Raw genomic sequence first — 20991 nt, 5'->3', positions numbered from 1 at the left:
AATCCTCCCCTTTCACTGCAAACTAACTGTACAGTGAAAAGCGCTATCAGCAGAAGCAATTTTTTTTTTCTTCTTCCCTTATTCTGAATCAGCAGCAGCATCTCTCCCTATTCTAAGATCCGCAGAAGTAAGATGGCGGTCGGCGGTCACAGCCTTTTATACCCACTGTGACGTCACACAGAGCCAGCCAATCACTTCAATGCCCTTCTCTAAGATGGTGGTGGCCACTGCCCATGTCATCGCGTTGCCCACAGTGTGCGTCCTCGATCATTGGCTGAGAAAAGGCGCTGGAAGCATTATTTGAAACGCGACATTGGCACTCTGATCGGCAACATCATGACCGACCTCACGCTATGGTCGGGTTTCGATCGGCGAAACCCGACTTTAGCTAAAGTCGGATATTTTTTAATTTGACCGACCCGTTTCGCTCAACTCTATACTAGAGTAGAAGCACCTCCCTTTGGCACTGACAGACCTCCTGACGATGTTTGGCCAGTTTCACTCGGCCAAGCTGTGGAAGCTGAGGTCTGCTGCATGATTGGCCTTTGGAAGGTAGGAACCAAGCACATAGGTCTTTTCTCTTGGATCATCTAAGTGGAGGGCTCCTGAAACCTAAGATCAATCCAGGTAGCCAGTAATATCAGGTCATCTAGAAAGGTGGGAACATCTCGACCAGCCAGCTCATCCTTAATTCTCCCAGATAGGTCCTCCCAGAAGGTGGCTACCAGCGCCTCATTAGTCCAAGTGGGCAAAGAGGACAGGGTATGAAAATGTATGGCATACTGGCCCACAGTAAGATTACCCTCACGCAATCTGAGGAGAGAAGATGCTGCCGATGACACACGGCCTGGCTCATCAAAGACCTTGCAGAAGATTTCTAGGAAAGTCTGGTGGTTGGAGACTAGGGGATACCCTCCCTCCCAGAAGGGGTTGAACTTCACCACTAACATGGGAGATACTAAATTACACTTTAGCCTGGTCAGATGAGAACTGATGTGTAAGGATGAGCAAGCACTAAAATATTTGGTTGCTCGTTACTTGAACCAAGCAATTCCTAATGCTTGGATGCTCATTTCGAGTAACAAATATAATGAAAGTCAATTGGAAATCTGAGCATTTTTCCAGCAGACTCAACAAGGAGGTTTGGGGACAGTGAAAATGTTTAAATGGATGGAAAAAGTGCTGAATGGAAGGAGAACAGCATGGGAAAGAACGCATGAAGCATCTCTGACTCCCAGATTGCTGCTGAGAACAATTTTACTCCACTTTAAGGACTGACAATAAAACATTCAAAATCGATGGTAAATTGGAGTTGCAGAAAATAATGTTAAGAAACATTCTTTCCTGTATGATGACTTGTATATAAGGCAAAATTTTAAAAAAGTGTAAAAAGAAAAATAATTATACCAAAATTGAAAAAATATAAGGAGGGTCATCCACACACCCTTGAAGGCACCAACTGGAGTGCCTTATAAAAAATTAAGAAAGTGTAGTTGTGGAACATCTTCAATCGTAAATGCTTTGCACACAGTGCAAAGCCTGGAGAAAATTATAAAGAGGGTATACAGTCATCCATAGACCCTTGAAGGCAACAGCTGGTGGGCCTCATTAAAACATTTTGAAAGTGTAGTTGATATACTCCTACACTCATAAAAGCTTGGCACAAAGTGCAAAATCAGGAAAAAATTATAAGAAGGGTCATCCAGTCCTCCATACACCCTTGAAGGCAACAACTGGTGGGCCTCCTTCAAATATTGAAGATTGAAAGCAGCAAATGAAGTGTTTTTATCTAGTGATGTGGAAAAGTCAGGGATAATCCAGGCTTTGTTCATTTTCATCAGAGTGAGCCTGTCAGCATTTTCTGTTGACAGCTGAAAGCGCCTGTCTGTTATGACCTCTCATGGTGGCACTAAAAACCTGCTCAGACAAGATGCTAGCTGCATGGCAGAACAACACCTCCAAGGTATAGTGGGACAGCTCATGACGGGTGTCCAGCTTTGAGACCCAATAGTTGAAGGTCGCACATGAATTACACTGGTTTTGTCGGCCAGGTGTTGCTTGACCATCTTTAAAAACTTTTCCCTCCTTGTCATAAATACTCGGTCATCAGGCCATAGACGCTGGGAGAGTGTCATGAAATTGGCCCAGGCCTTTGACAGTGTACCCGTGCTTCTGCTATACTTGGTGTGTGTCTCCCTCACTTCTCCTCCTTGGTTGGGCAAGGAAGCTTGACCCTGCCGCTAACATTGTCTGATGGGAATTTTTTCAGCATATTTTCCACAATGGTCTTCTGGTATAGCACCATTTTAGTAGACCTCTCTGCCTCAGGAAGGAGATAAGCAAAGTGAGATGAAGAATGTATAGAGTTTAATCCTCAGTCCAGTGAGAAGGCTACACATTCTAAAGAAACAAAATGGAAAGTTAGAGAGAACTTTGAATCCATCAAACATGATCTTTCTTGTGATATATTAGACTTATGACAAAAATTGCTGAGTCACATTAACATCATTTCCCAGCTTGCTTCTCTGTAGCTACCACTAGAAGGAGTGCTAGGACAAGTGTGCTCAGTTCATGAAACCTATGCCAGAAAGACAAATGAATACATTACAATTCTGCAAAGGCTGAATACATCTCTTTCTTTTGAAGAGCTGCAGGTTTTCCAACAAGTTAACTCTGAGAGACAATGAATAGTGTATGATATTAAGCCAAGACAAAGGCAAGAATTATACAATTATATCTCTATATCTGGGTCCGCCAGGCAGTCAAAACAATCATCTTAATGTCACAAAGAAAAAGGACAGCGCCTCATGCGTTTGTGAACTTTAGAGTCAATGGCTCGTAAGCCCTCCTCAGAGGTACTATTGATAAGCAAAAGTCTAGTTTCATCTCATTTTTTCTTCAGAGTCTCTATTTCTCTTTTTAGAAACTCTATATTCAGAAGCATGATATCAATGGAATATTTGTTGCTTATAGATTCAAATATGGCGCAAAATTGTGTATTATTTGGTAGTAATGTCGGGCTTAGGTTCAACTTTAATCCTCCTGGGATTCTCCGACCCTTATAATATTCTACCAATGTGCCAACATGTAATTCCGATGAAATCAGTTTTCTTCTCCCAGTCTCCCATCTTAGCTTAAGCATATCAGTGGAAGGTTGATTCAAAAACGAATTATCAGCCTCAGCATCAGAGATAATTCTCACAGCATCCTCCTCAGTGTAAAAGAATGAGCAGGCAGATACTGGTTCACCAACATTTAAGCCAGTCACTGTATCCATATTGAACAATCAAAGATGCACGTGAGACTTGGCTCAATAAGCACTAAATCAGTTCAATGGTGATGCTGAGCCTAATAATTCACTTTTTAAATCAACCTTCCACTTCATCTTGTGTAAGGGCTGATATTTAGAAGAAATTGGGTTTTTGTCATTAGGTTAATTTTCATGGCAAGGAATGACTTTTCTAATTTTTTTTAATCATTTGATCCCTTTTAGTAATGATCTAGAGCTAATGCAAATTGCTAATATAAAAAATTAAGCAGCAACTTTGTGAAAAACAAAATTTGTTTTAGTCTCAGAATGTATGGTATAACAAAAAATCGGAAGAAACACAAATACACACGTGGTCAAAATTGTTGGCACGCCTCGTTTAATGACAGAAAAACCCACAATGGTCAGACAAATAACTTGAATCTGACAAAAGTAATAATAAATAAAAAATCTATGAAAATGAACAAATGAAAGTCGGACATTGTTTTTCAACCATCCTTCCACCGAATTTAAAAAAAATAAAACTCATGAAATAGGCCTGGACAGAAATGATGGTACCCTTAACTTAATATTTTGTTGCACAACCTTTTGAAGTAATCACTGCAATCAAACGATTCCTGTAACTGTCAATGAGACTTCTGCACCTCTCAACAGGTATTTTGGCCCACTCCTCAAGAGCAAACTGTTCCAGTTGTCTCGTGTTTGAAGGTTGCCTTTTCCAGATGGCATGTTTCAGCTCTTTCCAAAGATGCTCAATAGGATTTAAGTCAGGGCTCATAGAAGGCCAATTCAGAATAGTCCAATGTTTTCCTCTTAGCCATTCTTGAGTGTGTTTATCTGTGTGTTTTGGGTCATTATCCTGTTGCAAGATCCATGACCTGCGACTGAGACCAAGCTTTCTGACACTGGGCAGCACATCTCTCTCTAGAATCCCTTGATAGTCTTGAGATTTCATTGTACCATGCACAGATTCGAGACACCCTGTGCGAGATGCAGCAAAGCAGCCCCAGAACATAGTAGAGCCTCCTCCATGTTTCACAGTTGGGATAATGTTCTTTCCATGATATGCTTCATTTTTCCATCTGTGAGCATAGAGCTGATGTGCCTTGCCAAAAAGTTCAATTTTTGTTTCATCCGTCCAAAGGACATTCTCCCAGAAGCTTTGTGGCTTGTCAACATGTAGTTTGGCAAATTCCAGTCTGACTTTTCTATGATTTTTTTCAGCAATGGTGTCCTCCCATGAAGACCACTTTGGCTCATACAACTACGAATAGTGCGATCTGACACTGATGTTCCTTGAGCTTGAAGTTCACCTTTAGTCTGTGTTCACACACAGTTTTTTTTAGCGTTTTTTAATGCAGTTTTCACAATAAAACCGCTATAAAACCACTAAAAATAAGCTTCCCAGTCATTTCTATGCATTTTGCACTTTTTGTGCACATTGATGCGTTTTTTTACCGCGAAAAAAACGCATCGCAGTAAAAACCGCAGCATGCTAATTAATTTTGCGGATTTTTCCGCGGTTTTGGCTTCTTCCATGTGGTTTGAAACCGCTGCGGAAAAAGCGCATCAAAAACGTGCAAAAACCGCGCAAAACCACCGTGGAAAAATAGGTGCGGTTTTTGGGAAGGGATTCAGGTTTTTGAGCAGAAATTTTCTGCAACGTGTGCACTTAACCTAAATCTGTTTAGAAGTTTTTCTGGGCTCTTTTGCTAACATTCATATTATCCTTTTCTTTGATTTGACATTAATTTTCCTCCTGCGGCCATGTCCAGGGAGGTTGGCTACAGTCCCATGTATCTTAAATTTCTGAATAATATATGAAGCTGTAGTCACAGGAACATCAAGCTGCTTGGAGATGATCTTATAAAATTTACCTTTAACCCCTTTCTGACATCTGACGTACTATCCCGTCCATGGAACCTGGGCCCCTATGCCCATGGACGGGATAGTATGTCATAGCGATCAGTGGCGCTCACGTGGTGAGCGCCGCTGATCGCGGCCGGGTGTCAGCTGATTATCACAGCTGACACCCAGCACTATGTGTCAGGGGCAGTCACGGACCGCCCCCGACACGGTAACCCCTGGTACACTGCGATCAAACACGATCGCAGTGTACCTGGAGTTTAGGGAAGCATAAGCAGGGAGGGGGCTCCCTCCGTGCTTCCCTGAGACTCCTGCAGCAGTGCAATGTGCAGCGCTGCTGCGGGGGCCTCCTTCCCTGCAGGTCCCCGGATCCAAAATGGCGGTGGGGACCTTCGGGGGCCTGTAGGGAGGCGGCTTCCTCATGCCTGCAAAGCACTGGCATGAGGAAGCCTGCAGCACTGCTTGTGACAGATCGCTGATCTGTCATAGCAATTTGTGATGTGACAGATCAGCGATCTGTCACATGACAGTTATGTCCCCCTTGGGACATTGTAATAAAGTAAAAAAAAAAAGTTTAAAAATAATTTATAAAAAATTGCTAAATAAATTAAAAAAAAATATTCCCTAATAAATTCATTTTTTGGAAATAAAAAAAACCCCAAAACAATAAAAGTACATATATTTAGTATCGCCGCGTCCATAACAACCCGCCCTATAAAATGGTCCAATTAGTTAACCCCTTTAGCGAACCCCTTAAAAAATAAAAATAAAAAGCAAAGCAAAAAATAATGCTTTATTATCATACCGCCGAACAAAAAGTGCAATAACACGCGATCAAAAAGACGGATATAAATAGCCATGTTACCGCTGAAAACATCATCTTGTCCCACAAAAAACGAGCCACCATACAGCATCATCAGTGAAAAAATAAAAAAGTTATAGCTCGCAGAATAAAGCGATGCAAAAATAATTATTTTTTATATAAAATTGTTTTTATTGCATAAAAGCGGCAAAACATAAAAAAAGACATAAATGAGGTATTCGTACTGACCCGAACAATAAAACTGCCTTATCAATTTTACCGCACGCGGAACGGTGTAAACGCACCCCCCAAAAGAAATTCTTGAAATGCTGGTTTTTGTTCATTCTGCGTCCCAAAATTCGGAATAAAAAGCGATCAAAAAATGTCACATGCCCGAAAATGGTACCAATAAAAACGTCAACTTGTCCTGAAAAAAATAAGACCTCACATGACTCGGTGGGTCAAAATATGGAAAAATTATAGCTCTCAAAATATGGTGATGCAAAAACTATGTTTACAATAAAAAGCGTCTTTTAGCATATGACAGCTGACAAACATAAAAACCCGCCATAAATAGTAAATCAAACCCCCCTTTATCACCCCCTTAGTTAGGGAAAAATAATAAAATTAAAAAAATGTATTTATTTCCATTTTCCCATTAGGGTTAGGGCTAGGGCTAGGGTTAGGGCTAGGGTTAGGGCTAGTGTCAGGGTTAGGGCTAGGGTTAGGGTAAGGGCTATGGTTAGGCTGTGTGCCCACGTAGTGATTTTTAAGCGTTTTTGCCGCGATTTTCGGCGCGAAAATGCTGCGAAAACGTTTAAAAATTGTGTACAGAATGCCCCCCCATGCATTCCTATGGCATTCCGCACATGCTGTGCTAATGCTGCGCTTTTTTCCGCGGCAGAATCGCATCGCGGAAAAAATCGCAGCATGCTCATTCTTTTGTGCGGAATCGCAAAGAATTGCCGCGATTCCGCACCCATAGGAATGCATGAGAATCGCTTACTTCCCGCATGTGGCTATGCCCATCATGTGCGGTTGGTACCCACGGTGTGGAGGAGAGGAGACTGTCCTCCAGGACCTGGGTACCATACCCCTGTAAAAAAAAAGAATAAAAAATAAAAAATCGGGGTATATTTACCTTCCGGCGTCCCGCGCTGCATTCCCGGCCTAAGCGTTCCCAGTAATGCCTTGCGGCAAGGCCCTGTGATGACGTAGTCTCGCGTGACTCTAGCCGTCTCGCGAGATCGCTATAGCAACGCAAGACTACGTCATCACAGGTCTCACAAGGCATTACTGGGAACGCTGAGGCCCGGGATGACAGCGTGGGATGCCGGAAGGTAAATATACCCCGATTTTTTTTTTTTTTTAGCATTTTAACATTCTATCTTTTACTATTGATGCCGCATAGACGGCCTCAATAGTAAAAACCTGGTCACACTTGTCAAACACTATGTTTGACGAGTGTGACCAACCTGTCAATCACTTTCCAAGTGATGCTTCAAATCGCTTGGAAAGTGCTTGAATATTGCACGCGAAAATCGCTGCAAAATCGCGATCATAATCGCGGTAAAATCGCAGTGAAATCGTGCGGGAAAAAAACGCGCGATTTCTGGGAAGGAGTCCGGTTTTTAGTGTCCGGAATAAAACGCTACGTGGGCACATAGCCTAAGGGCTGAGATTAGGGTTAGGGGTGTGTTGGGGTTAGGGTTGGAGTTAGAATTGGGGGGTTTCCACTGTTTGGGCACATCAGGTGCTCTCCAAACGCAACATGGCATCTGATCTCAATTCCAGTCAAATCTGAGTTGAAAAAGTCAAACGGTGCTCCTTCCCTTCCAAGCTCTGCTATGCGCCCAAACAGTGTTTTACCCCCACATATGGGGTATCAGCCTACTCAGGTCAAATTGCAAAACCACTTTTGGGGTCCAATTTCTCCTGTTACCCTTAGGAAAATAAAAAATTGGGGACAAAAACATCATTTTTGTGGAAAAAAAAATATGACTTTTTTATTTTCACGCCCGGGGTTATAAACTTCTGTGAAGCACTTGGGGGTTCAAAGTGCTCATCACACATCTAGATAAGTTCCTTGGGGGGTCTAGTTTCCAAAATGGGGTCACTTGTGGGGAGTTTCAACAGTTTAGGCACATCAGAGGCTCTCCAAACGCACATGACACCCGCAGACCATTCCATCAAAGTCTGCATTCCAAAATGTCACTACTTCCCTTCCGAGCCCCGACGTTTGCCCATACGGTAGTTTTCTCCCACATATGGGGTATCAGCGTACTCAGGACAAATTGGACAACAACTTTTGGGGTCCAATTTCTCCTGTTACCCTTGGGAAAATAAAAAATATTGGGGACTAAAAGATCATGTTTGTGGAAAAAATATGATTTTTTTATTTTCATGCCCGGCGTTATAAACTTCTGTCAAGCCCTTGGGGGTTCAAAGTGCTCACCACACATCTAGATAAGATCCTTAAAGGGTCTAGTTTCCAAAATGGGGTCACTTGTGGGGGGGGTTTCCACTGTTTTGGTACATCAAGGGCTCTCCAAAGGCAACATGATACCATTCCATCAAAGTCTGCATTCCAAAACATCACTACTTCCCTTCCAAGCCCCTACGTGTGCCTATACAGTAGTTTTCTCCCACATATGGGGTATCAGCATACTCAGGATAAATTGGACAACAACTTTTGGGGTCCAATTTCTCCTGTTATCCTTGGGAAAATAAAAAATTTGGGGACTAAAAGATCATGTTTGTGGAAAAAATATGATTTTTTTATTTTCACGCCTGGGCGTTATAAACTTCTGTGAAGCCCTTGGGGGTTCAAAATGCTCACCACACATCTAGATAAGTTCCTTGGGGGGTCTAGTTTCCAAAATGGTGTCATTTTGGGGGGTTTCCACTGTTTAGGCACATCAGGAGCTTTCCAAATGCGGCATGGCGTCCAATCACAATTCCAGCCAAAAAAGTCAAATGCTTCCCTTCCGAGCTCTGCCACGCGCCCATATAGTGGTTTACCCCCACATATAGGGTATCAGCGTACTCAGGATAAATTGCACAATAACTTTTGGGGTCCTGTTACCCTTGGAAAACTAAAATTTGAGGGTGAAAAGATCATTTTTGTGGAAAAAATATGATTTTTTATTGTACGGCTGTAAGTTATAAAGTTCTGTGATGCCCTTGGGGGTTCAAAGTTCTCACCACACATCTAGATAAGTAACCTTGAGTGGTCTAGTTTCCAAAATGGGGTCACTTGTGGGGGGTTTCTACTGTTTAGGCACATTAGGGGCTCTCCAAACGTGACATGGCGTCCGATCTGAATTCCAGCCAATTTTGCATTGAAGAAGTCAAACGGCGCTCCTTCCCTTCTGAGCTCTGCCATGCGCCGAAGGAGTGGTTCCCCCCCACATATCAGGTATCAGCGTACTCAGGAGAAATTGCACAATAACTTTTGCAGTCCAATTTCTCCTGTTACCCTTGGTAAAATAAAAAAAATTGGACCTGAAGTAATTTTTTTGTGAAAAAAAGTTAAATGTTCATTTTTTTTAAACATTCAAAAAATTCCTGTGAAGCACCTGAAGGGTTAATAAACTTCTTGAATGTGGTTTTGAGCACCTTGAGGGGTGCAGTTTTTAGAAGGGTGTCACTTTTGGGTAGTTTCTATCATATAGACCCCTCAAAGTGACTTCAAATGTGATGTGGTCCGTAAAAATAAAATGGTGTTGTAAAAATGAGAAATCGCTGGTCAACTTTTAACCCTTATAACTTCCTAACAATAAAAAATTTTGGTTCCAAAATTGTGCTGATGTAAAGTAAACATGTGGGAAATGAATACTTATTAAGTTTTTTGTGTGCCATATCTCTGTGATTTAAGGGCATAAAAATTCAAAGTTGAAAAATTGCGAAATTTTCAAAATTTTCGCCAAATTTCCATTTTTTTCACAAATGAACACAAGTTATTTGAATGAAATTTTTCCACTAACATGAAGTACAATGTCACGAGAAAACAATGTCAGAATCACCAGGATCCATGGAAGCATTTCAGAGTTATTACCTCATAAAGCGACAGTGGTCAGAATTGTAAAAATTGGCCCGGTCGTGAACGTGCAACCCACCCTTGGGGGTAAAGGGGTTAACATGTTTGTCTATAATTTTGTTTCTAATCTCCGGAGACAACTCTTTCCTTTGCTTTCTCTGGTCCATGTTGAGTGTGATACACACCATGTCACCAAACAGCACAGTGAGTATCTGTAGCCCTCTATACAGGCCCACTCACTCATTCCAAGATTGTAGACACCTGTGATGCTAATTAGTGGACACACCTTGATTTAACATGTCCCACCTGTCATATTATTTTCAAGGGTACCATCATTTCTGTCCAGGCCTTGTTCATGAGTTTTATGTTTTTTTTTATTTCTGTGGAAGCATGGTTGAAAAGCAATGTCTCATTTTCATTTGTTCATTTTCATAGATTTTTGATTTATTATTACTTTTGTCAGATTCAAGTTACTTCTGTGACCATTGTGGGTTTTTCTGTCATTAAACGAGGGGTACCAACAATTTTGACCACGTGTGTAGATTATATTTGGGTTAAATCCCTGTGATTTACTTACAATCATTCCGTAATTGCAGGGACAGGAGCACCAGTAGACGCACATGCACTTTATTTTCGTTTGTTTTCATTAGGTGCATGAAAGAATCATCGTGGTCTGTGTAAAATGAGGACAAAAAGAGAAAGTAAATGACTCCCAATAAGTGTAACTAGTGAGTCACAAGATGTTTCTGTAGACTATTCTCTCTAAAGATATACAGAGCAGCAATGCAGTGCTAGTATCTGCAGATATATGACCCCTCTTAAAAAGGAGAAAACGGAGTAACGGATCCAAAATATATGCAAAAGTATAAATTTTATTAGTACTCACATCAAGTGCTGACAAGTATACAAGTTGACTAAAAATAGGGGGGATAAACCCCAATGATACAACAATCAGGACAGACAAGGACAGGGTAAATGAAATGATACCAGTGCTCCAAATCTACATGGCACAACATACAGTCAGCCCATGGGCATTGCACATAACAGACATATGTCTAATAACATGACATGACATGTTCTTTTGACTTCGCACTTCGTTCTCTCCTTTTTAAGATTAGCATATGGAGTGGTAATCCTTGCACAAGGCGTTTTTGGACCATGGTCACCGCCTTGTCTTGTTTTCTGATACTGGGCATTATCATATATGTACAGATATATGACCCCTGTATGATGGTAAAATCAGTCTTCGTACAGTGGGTTTTGCTAATAAGCATAGTGGTATTATTTGGCATTATTTTGTTTTAATATGTAAAAATGGTGTGGTGGGATCATGGGTAATATTGGTCTTTGAATACAGGGTTTTGTTTAGTAACAGTTTGGTTATAATATGATGCAGAGCAGGCTGTTATTCACTGTGTCGGGAAATGAGAACAGAAGCTCCAGGGAGAATAAACTACATTTTCTTCATATAGTCATGCATCAAGTATTGGCATATAGACCTTATTTAAATGCTATTTACATACAAATTATCCCTAAATCTGCGGTCAATAGAATTTTTGGAGGTGACAGGTTCCCGTTGATAGATTACATTTTAGGGAAAAAACAGTATTTCTTAATAAAGAGGAATAATATATGTACACTATTCATTACAATATTGGGATTCAGTACAGCATAATCAATTGGACATTCACATAAAAGCAGAGATCTGATTGGTTGTTATTGGCAAAAAGGCAATTTTTTTAATTAAAATTGATAACTTTAGTCCAGTGTATTTCTTTGCGCTATAAAAAGTAGAAAATAAAAAAATGGAGGGGACTGTATTTTTTAGATGTGTCAAACCTAAATTCAGTAACAAAACAACACATTACTTACGTAATAGATCTAACGCCATGTATCATGATTACAGTTATTTTCCTCTGTAATCAGCCTGGGCAATTTCTTTTTCTTCTCCAAATGATGTCCTCCTGTCTGCACCTGTCAATCAAATGACATCATCTCCTGTCTCAGTCTAGTTTTTCAACCCTTTAGAATAATTACTGTACAGCGCAGAAGCGAAGTAGACAAATAAAATAATGCAAATAAAAACTATCATACAGCAAAAACACCCAAGCAATTAGCAATAAAATAAAAATGTGAAAATGCAGCAGCCAATAACAAAATTATGTGGATAATGTGAAGATCTAAATAAATTTGCAAGCGCCATTATTCATTAAGCTGAGGCTACATGGAGATTTTGGCCATGACAGGTTGCAGAGCCAAAGATCACTATTTGTCACGGTGTTATACAGGTTAATAGGGTTGCAATGAGACTTGGTTTGACAGACTTTTTGTGATTTATCATGGTCATGGTACCATGGCATACCAATCTTTGGCCGCAGGACCTGTGTTGAAACCAAAGTCGCCATGTAAGTCCGGTAAGTAGCATACAGCAAATAGTAGAAACTTTGAAAAAAAAGGGGCCAATAGGGTTTTATCTGAGAATAACAATTATCCCAATTAAAATTATGCTAACCTGATAAGGTTGTGTGACACACATTCTTGAATACGCATGAAAACAGCTGCTGCAGAGCCAACGGTCTTTCAACCAGGAAAGAGGGGATAAAAAGAAGCCAAATGTGGTTTATCTGCGCAGCTGGTAGGCAATGAAGATCCAAATGGAAGTATAAGGCTATGTGCCCACGCTAGCGTTTTTGAACGCTCAGGAAAAGGATCCCCTTTCCCAGAAAACGCGCGTCTTTTTCCGCGCGTTTCTTGCGCGGTTTTTGACGCGTTTTTTGACACGCGATTTCTGGGATCATTGGGGATGGCTAAAAACGCTCAGCAATGCGGAAATTAATGAGCATGCTGCGTTTTTAGCCGCTAAGCGATTCCTGAGCGGTTAAAAACGCATGCATTGGCACAAAAAGCCAAAAACGCATGCTAATTAATTTGATGCATCTTTTAAGCATTTCTGCAGCGTCAGATCCGGCACAAACGCTGCGGAAACGCTTAACAAAACGCATCGTGGGCACACAGCCTAAAAAGGATTTTGTATTTCAGATTCTTCCTCAGGACACAAACTGTATATACAGATAGTGGAAGGTGAACATATTTCTACACGTAGTTTAGCAAAGAAATGGGCGCCAAAGAGACACCTGACATGTCAACGTTCTTTCTTTTTTTTCCATTTAATAGACTTGAAGACAGAGAAAATAGGAAAAGAAAAGAGGATTTTCTTGTGAAATAATTTAAAATGTTTATCCATTGCTTTTATTGTTATTATTATTATTTATTATTATAGCGCCATTTATTACACGGCGCTTTACATGTCAGGAGGGGTATACATAATACATACAAGTACAGTAATCTTAAACAATACAAGTCACGACTGGTACAGGATGAGAGAGGACCCTGCCCACGAGGGCTCACAATCTACAAGGGATGGGTGAGGATACAGTAGGCGAGGGTAGAGCTGGTTGTGCAGTGGTTTGGTGGATCAGTGGTTACTGCAGGTTGTAGGCTTGTCGGAAGAGGTGGGTCTTCAGGTTCTTTTTGAAGGTTTCCATTGTAATTGTTATTTAACTTTTAAAATGTTATCAAAAATGAATATAAAAAATTAAAAAAAGATATACGGTATATATCCTGTATATACTGTATATAGTATACAGTGATGATTAAAAGAATAGCTATGTCATTAAAAGCAGATCTGAACTTGTGTGGTGTTTTCCACTGTTATGTGCTAGTCCGGTGACATATGCAAAGAGCCACTGGAAGTTGTCATAGTCCAGGTGGCTGAAAATTTGTGTCCTGAGGAAGAAGTCTGAAATGACTTTGAAACATTTTGACTAAAAAAAGTGAAATATGAAATGCTTTATTATACTTCCAGGTCAGTTTCAAACTGGAAAAACAGGAAAATAATTCTATAATGAGAAATGAGAAATGATAACGAAACACCCCACAATGTTGCAGTTGTTTTTGGAGTTCTTATGGTATTCATTGTGTAGTAAAAATCATCTGGTAACTTGATTTTCAGGTTGATACGGTAAAGACTAAAACAAATTTTTAAGTTTTAAAAATATTTTATTGCTTTTAAAACACTCTGAACTTTGAAGTTACCAAAATCCCATTGAGTACCTGTGATGAATATTCAAAAAGCAGCTGGGCAAACAAAAGCACAAAAATTGTGATAAACTCCAAACACTGATTAAGAAAGAGTAGGTTGCCATTAGTCGGGATTTGGCCCAGAAGCTGATATCCATCAGCTAGGGCGAAGGGCAGAAGTCTTGAAAAATAAGGGTCAACACTGGAAATATTAAGTTTTTACCTAAATTTGATGTATTTATCAATAAAAGTCTAAAAATGTATGAAATGTTTATAATTGTACTTCAATAACCATAGAAACATCAGACCAAACTTTATGAACTGCAAAATTTGTAACACTCTAAGAAACTGTTGGCCACTACTGTACTTCAAATACATAATGTGAATAATAACGTATATTTAGAGATACTTTCTCCAGTTAGCCTTAAGGGAAACATACTTACAACTTAGCTATTGTATCACACATGGTAATGGCAACAAAATGATTACTGAGCAATCTGTGTAGATAGCCAGGAGCACAACTCGCACTTTCACCGTCGAAGCTTAGAAAAGTTGCTGCTCTAATCAGTTTTTCTTTGCATTAGGTTTTATACATTTTTCTACTTCAGGGAGAATGAAGACTTTTTAGATGTTTTTCTTTGAGATAACAGTGATAAATATGTTTCAATCATTATTCATTTTATATTTAGCAAGAAGTAAAAAAAATATAAGCTGTGGGTAAAGCAATGGAAGAAGGGTACATGCAACGTTCTTGCACATGAGGGACTGTGTACAACAATAATCGTGAATCATATTGAATGTGATGGACTCCGGAGGAGTCTGTTCTGATATCAGAATTCAATGCGGTATACAGAATTTTGAAAAGCCGAAATTCTAGTTCCCTTATGTTCTTTGATCATGAAAATAATCTATAATAATAAATGCCCTAAGCAGCTTCCGGTTGTAACAACTTCCGTCCAGTTGTAACCGGTGACGTCACCACACACACACGCACATGTTAACCCTCAACACACCACACCGCCTCAACACACACTCCTCTCACCTTTCACCTCCACTCACGTCCACTCACTCTTTCACTCCACATACGTTCCTTTCTCTCACTCCGTTTCTCATACTCACACCATCATCGTCGCTGCCCGACATCTTCCTCCGCCGCCGCGATCCTGGATCCAGACGTTCTCCAGGCCGCCGACATGTTCTTGCGGCGACGCCATCTTGGATTTCGTGAAATCCCGCGATAGTCAAGATGGCGTCGCCGCAAGAACATGTCGCTGGCGTGGACGACTCGGGATCCAAAAAGATGGCGTCGGCGAAATCTCGCGAGATTACGCCGACGCCATTTTGGATCCCGATGTCGTCCACGCCAGCGACATGTTCTTGCGGCGACGCCATCTTGAATATCGCGGGATTTCACGAAATCCAAGATGGCGTCGCCGCAAGAACATGTCGGCGGCCTGGAGAATGTCTGGATCCAGGATCGCGGCGGCGGAGGAAGATGTCGGGGCAGCGACGATGACGGTGTGAGTATGAGAGATGGAGTGAGAGAGAAAGGGTCGTATGTGGAGTGAAAGAGTGAGTGGATGCGAGTGGAGATGGTGAAAGGTGAGAGGAGTGTGTGTTGAGGAGTGTGTGTGTTGAGGGTTAACATGGCAAGAGGTGTGATGCTATCGCATCCTCCCGATGCGATAGCATAGGGCCATAATCTAGTTTAATAATAATAATTTTATTTCTATAGCGCCAACATATTCCGCAGCACTTTACAATTTAGAGAGGACTTGTACAGACAATAGACATTAAGCATAACAATAAACATATAGATCAACAGATACCAAAAGGAATGAGGGCCCTGCTTGCAAGCTTACAGTCTATAAGGAAAAAGGGAGACACAAAAGGTGGATGGTAACAAATACTTTTGTTGTTCGGACCAGCCATAAATGTAGGAAATCGGGTGTTCATGTAATGCTGCATAAACCTGTTATCAGCCAGAATATGTAAAAAGTACAGACACAGAGAGCTATTAAATGCATAAGGCCTATGAGAACATGTTATGAGGAACCTGGTTATGGTAAAAATTTTGAAACGGCAACAATGGATTAGTTAGGTTAATGCATTGAGGCGATAGGCCAGTCTGTAGAAATGCGTTTTTAGTGCACACTTAAAATTATGGGTTTTGGGGATTAATAAAATTAACCTGGGTAGTGCATTCCAAAAAATTACAAAAAAGGAGAAGAACCAAGAAGACATACACCAAAAGCAGGGATCACTATAGAAAGAATATCAATTTTATTACATGGGATATATAAGACACCAAAAAAATTAAAAACATTTAAAATAGACAAGTTATTACACATAAACTGTAAACCTGGGAGCAATGACAAGCCCTACATAACATCACCCAATTGTGTACACATGATGTGTGTAGCAAGTCCACATAATGGATATAATATGTATAATACACTCAGCCTTATACAAAAAGATCTAAATATATACTGTAGCTAGATGCATCAATTTAAATATGCCAAGGACAACGTCCTGAGTGCAAATATTTATGAATATACAAGAAGGGAGCAAAGAAATAAAAAACACACAATGTGAAATCTAGCTATGGTTATCCCTGCTTTTGGTGTATGTCTTCTTGGTTCTTCTCCTTTTTTGTGATTTACATGTAATTTGACATACTGTGGTTGGATGGATCCCTTCTAATCAGTCTTACTACTTGATGGTGCCCTCCGCATCCTTATAGGCATTCCAAAAAATTGGCGCAGCACGTGAAAAATCTTGGAGACGGGACTGGGAGGTTCTGATTATTGAGGATGTTAACTTCAGGTCATTAGCAAAATGGTGGGAACGGGTAGGGTGGTAGACTGAGATGAGGGAGGAGATGTAGGATGGTGGTGAGCCATGGAGTGTTTTGTGAGTGAGGGTAATAAGTTTATACTGAATTCTGGAGTGGATGGGTAGCCAGTGTAATGACTGGCACAAGGTAGAGGCATCGGTGTAATGGTTGGTGAGGAATATGATCCTGGCTGCAGCATTTAAGACAAATTGGAGAGGGGAGAGTTTGGTAAGATGGAGAATGATTAGTAGAGAATTACAGTAGTCCAGACAAGAATGAACAAGAGAAACAGAAAGAGTTTTGCAGAATCAAAAGTAAGAAATGGTTGAATTCTATAAATGTTTTTGAGGTGCACATGTCAAGAGCAAGTCAGTGATCGGATGTGGGGGGTGAATGAAAGCTTTCAATCAAGTATGACACCAAGACAGTGGGCATGTTGCTGGGGAGTAATTGTAGAACCACACACGGAAATGGCAATGTCGGGCATAGGTAGGTTAGTAGAGGGAGGAAACACAAGGAGTTCAGTTTTTGACAGGTTCAGTTTCAGATAGAGTGAGGATATGATGTTGGAGACAGTGGTAAGGCAATCACTGGTGTTTTCTAAAAAGGCAGGCGTGATGTCAGGAGAGGAGATGTATAATTGGGTGTCATCAGCATAGAGATGGTACTGGAAACCAAATTTACTGATTGTTTGTCCAATGGGGCAGTATACAAAGTGAAGAGGAGGGGACCCAGGACTGATCCTTGAGGAACCCCAACAGTAAGGGGAAGATGAGAAGAGAAGGAGCCAGCAAAACATACAGTGAAGGAGCCGTCAGAAAGGTAGGAGGAGAACCAGGAGAGAACGGTGTCCTTGAGGCCAATGGAGTGGAGCATAGTGAGGGGAGCTGATGATCCACAGTGTTGAATGCTGCAGAGAGATCTAGGAGATAATGCATAGAATAGTGACTATTAGATTTAGCTGTTAGTAAATTATTAGAGACCTTAGTGGGGGCACTTTCAATAGAGTGTAAAGAGTGGAAACCGAATTGAAGAAGGTCAAGAAGAGAGTTATCTGAGAGATAGTGGAATAGACGGGAGTGGACCAGGCGTTCAAGGAGTTTAGAGAGGAAGGGAAGATTGGAGACAGGTCTATAGTTACCGACACAGTTTTGGTCAAGGGGTGATTTTTTAAGTAATGGATGTATGATGGCATGCTTAAATGAGGAGGGAAAGATACCAGAAGAGAGAGAGAGGTTGAATATTTTTGCTAGTTGAGTAGTGATGGTGACAGCAGGGGAAAGGGACTGGAGGAGATGGAAGGGAATAGGGTCACTGGGGCAAGTAGTAGGGCGAGAAGATGCAAGGAGCCTGATCACTTCTTCTTCTGTAACTGGTTCAAAATCAGAGAATGAGCTAGATGTAGTGGGGGAGGGAGGACATTGCATGGTATGAGGGGATCGCGAGAAAATTTCCTGTCGGATATGGTCAATTTTTTCTTTGAAGTTATTGGCCAGATCATCAGCTTGGAGATCTCTGGTTGGGGTTTGCACTCTTGGATTGAGTAGGGAATGCAAAGTGTCAAAGAGACGTTTAGGGTTATTTGATAGTGAGGTGATGAGGGTGTTGAAATAGGTTTGTTTGGAGAGGTGAAGGGCAGTGTTGTATGCTTTAAGCATAAACTTCTAATGGATGAAATCTTTGGGTAGATTGGATTTTTTTCCACAGGCGTTCAGTGTACCTAGAGCACCGCTGTAGGAAACGTGTTAGCAGCATTGTCCCAGGGTTGTCGCTATCTGTGCAGATTTGTTCTATGTATAGGAGGTGCAGCTTCATTAATTTAAAGTCACATACAACACAGGTGTAATATTTCTATTTGTGAAGTGTGACATTTGACATCTGGTTTGACATTTATCTTAAGTCATGTGGCAAGGCTTGTAAAACGGTGAATAGTGAGTTTCAAAATTGCTACTTCCAGTACGTGGCACTAAAAGTCCTCTTCCTATCTGAAGAATCAATTTGCATAGATGTGACAAAGACAGTCACATGCCCCCATAAGAATAGCAACCAGTCACAACCCTCCATATCATTTCCAGCTGGCTACATGTTCCTATAATAGGGATAAGCAGTTTACCAATCATATCGATGGTGTACAGTATATTAGTCGAAGCATGTGACATCACAGATACATGGATACAGGAAGTATTGAATTACTATGTGCTAATGAGTATAGTTGGTGCATTAGACAGGGATCCTGAACATAGGCTCATTACATCCAGTGCTGTCAATGCCCAATGGGGATTTTTCCCCTCTCCAACATCCTATCTGTATTAGTCAGTACCACAGAGTGATCTTGTAGAATGCCGGTTGTTGTGACAGGAAAACGTTTGACAGAGATTAATATTGTAAACATTACAGTGAAAGGGTTAATACAAAAGCACCTTCCCCAATTTCAAATGTTGCAATGATGAGAAACTAAATAGTTTTTTGTAAGAACAAAGGTGAGGACCATATCTCAAAGGAATAAAAACATATTATTATTACTTTTTTGTAGAGAGAAACCAGTCATGTCAAAAAGTCAACATATTCCTTCTATTATCTTGTTACAGATGAATGTTGGCTGAGGCATAGGTAGCTGTCTGCTATACTGGTACAATATAGGAAACCTGAAGTTCTTGTTATTTTTATCATTAAGGTTAATGGAGGAACAGATTCTGTACTTTTCATTTAGGCATTTTTAATAGATACTTTAGATAGAAAAAATGTGATATCACTGTGAACATAATAGAGTTTAATGTATTTTTGCTACTGATATAGATTTTGATACTTACATTGAATTGCATTTTGATTAGGTTATATTTCTATTAATACATGCAGTAGGATTGGGTGTAAGAAAAAATAACTTATTCAGATTCTAAAGAAAATATGTTTTCCCCAGATTCAAAACAAAATGGCGATGCCAACACGGTAATGCCAGATGAGGATCACGAAGACTCAACTGCATTCCAACAACTTGAAGACAAGAGAATCATTCGACGAGCCAGTGCCAAAGACAAAAACAAGTCAGGGGCCTCCTGCTTCCTACTGAGTTCTGGAGAATATACTTGTGCTGCCGATGGAGGTATAAAGAAAGGTATACGAGATATAGACATAGAGATGGATTCACAAATTCTACTAGGTCCCTCATAAAATGCATATTCCATAGAATTTTTGACCTGGATGTATACTATTAACTCTCAATTTCATAGTCTTCCTATAGAAAACTGATGAAAACTACATAGGTGAAGTGTTACAGTTTGTCTCTGGTCACCTGTGTGGTAAGATGTTTCTTATTTGTATCTTTTATCTTTGTCTGGAAGATCTCTGAATAAAGTTTAGTCTGTGTAAGAAAATAAAAAATTTCTTAGTAAGACTTTTGTTTTCTATTGAAATTCTTAGATTTGTAGCTACCACTTTATCCTTGTCCATGTCATATCACATATCATAGTAGTGGTCCAAGAGCCGAGCCGCTCACCAAACACTGAAATTTTTACTAAGTGCCTGTTCATCAGCTTTCAACACTTTGAACTATATTGATGGAAAACCATTTAATTAAAATTTTGTGATCATAGCTGTTCCACTGAAATAAAATTTACCATGAAGATATATTTTCAACAAGAAATCCGTCACACAAAGTGAAACTTATGCAATTTATTGAATCAGTGAACTGTGTACATACAAGTTAATGTTTCGGTCTCATCGACCTTCATCAGATATACACTAAAAAAAATAGAAGCATTTAACATAAAAGCAAAAACAAACAAAAAAAGAAGAAGAATATAGATATGCTCATGGAACACCATTAATAGGAAAAATATAAGCCAATAATAATGAAACAATTGAATTGTATTAAATATATTAAACAGCAATAACAAACAAAATGGAATAAGACATCACAGGTATGTTAAAAAGAAGCAAGGTCCATGTAGAAACTGATGAATAAAATCAAAGTGGAAGCTTTCCCTGTCTACAATGCATATAATTAATTAATGGCACCCTTTAATGACGTCCATGTGGTCCAAGGATGCGTTCCACAGGACACCCAGAAGTGATGTCTCGCATACTTGAAGTGTTTTCCAACA

General features: G+C 40.2%; 1 protein-coding gene across 1 annotated transcript in view; it reads left to right on the top strand.

Annotated features, from left to right (window-relative positions):
• The window catches only part of KCNC4 (potassium voltage-gated channel subfamily C member 4), a 125456-nt gene extending 105174 nt beyond the window's left edge, over nt 1-20282 (top strand). The window contains exon 3 of the mRNA XM_073542434.1: nt 19809-20282. Coding sequence (XP_073398535.1) covers nt 19809-20059 — 251 coding nt within the window. The 3' untranslated portion in view covers nt 20060-20282. The remainder of the gene's footprint in view (nt 1-19808) is intronic.
• Nucleotides 20283-20991: the final 709 nt, after the last annotated feature.

The sequence above is a fragment of the Dendrobates tinctorius genome, unplaced genomic scaffold (genome assembly GCF_039654945.1).
Source record: "Dendrobates tinctorius isolate UK_male_01 unplaced genomic scaffold, ASM3965494v1 ptg000127l, whole genome shotgun sequence".
NCBI classification, from domain to species: domain Eukaryota; kingdom Metazoa; phylum Chordata; class Amphibia; order Anura; family Dendrobatidae; genus Dendrobates; species Dendrobates tinctorius.
The sequence above is the reverse complement of the archived record's forward strand: the minus strand, read 5'-3'. Positions and strand labels throughout refer to the sequence as shown.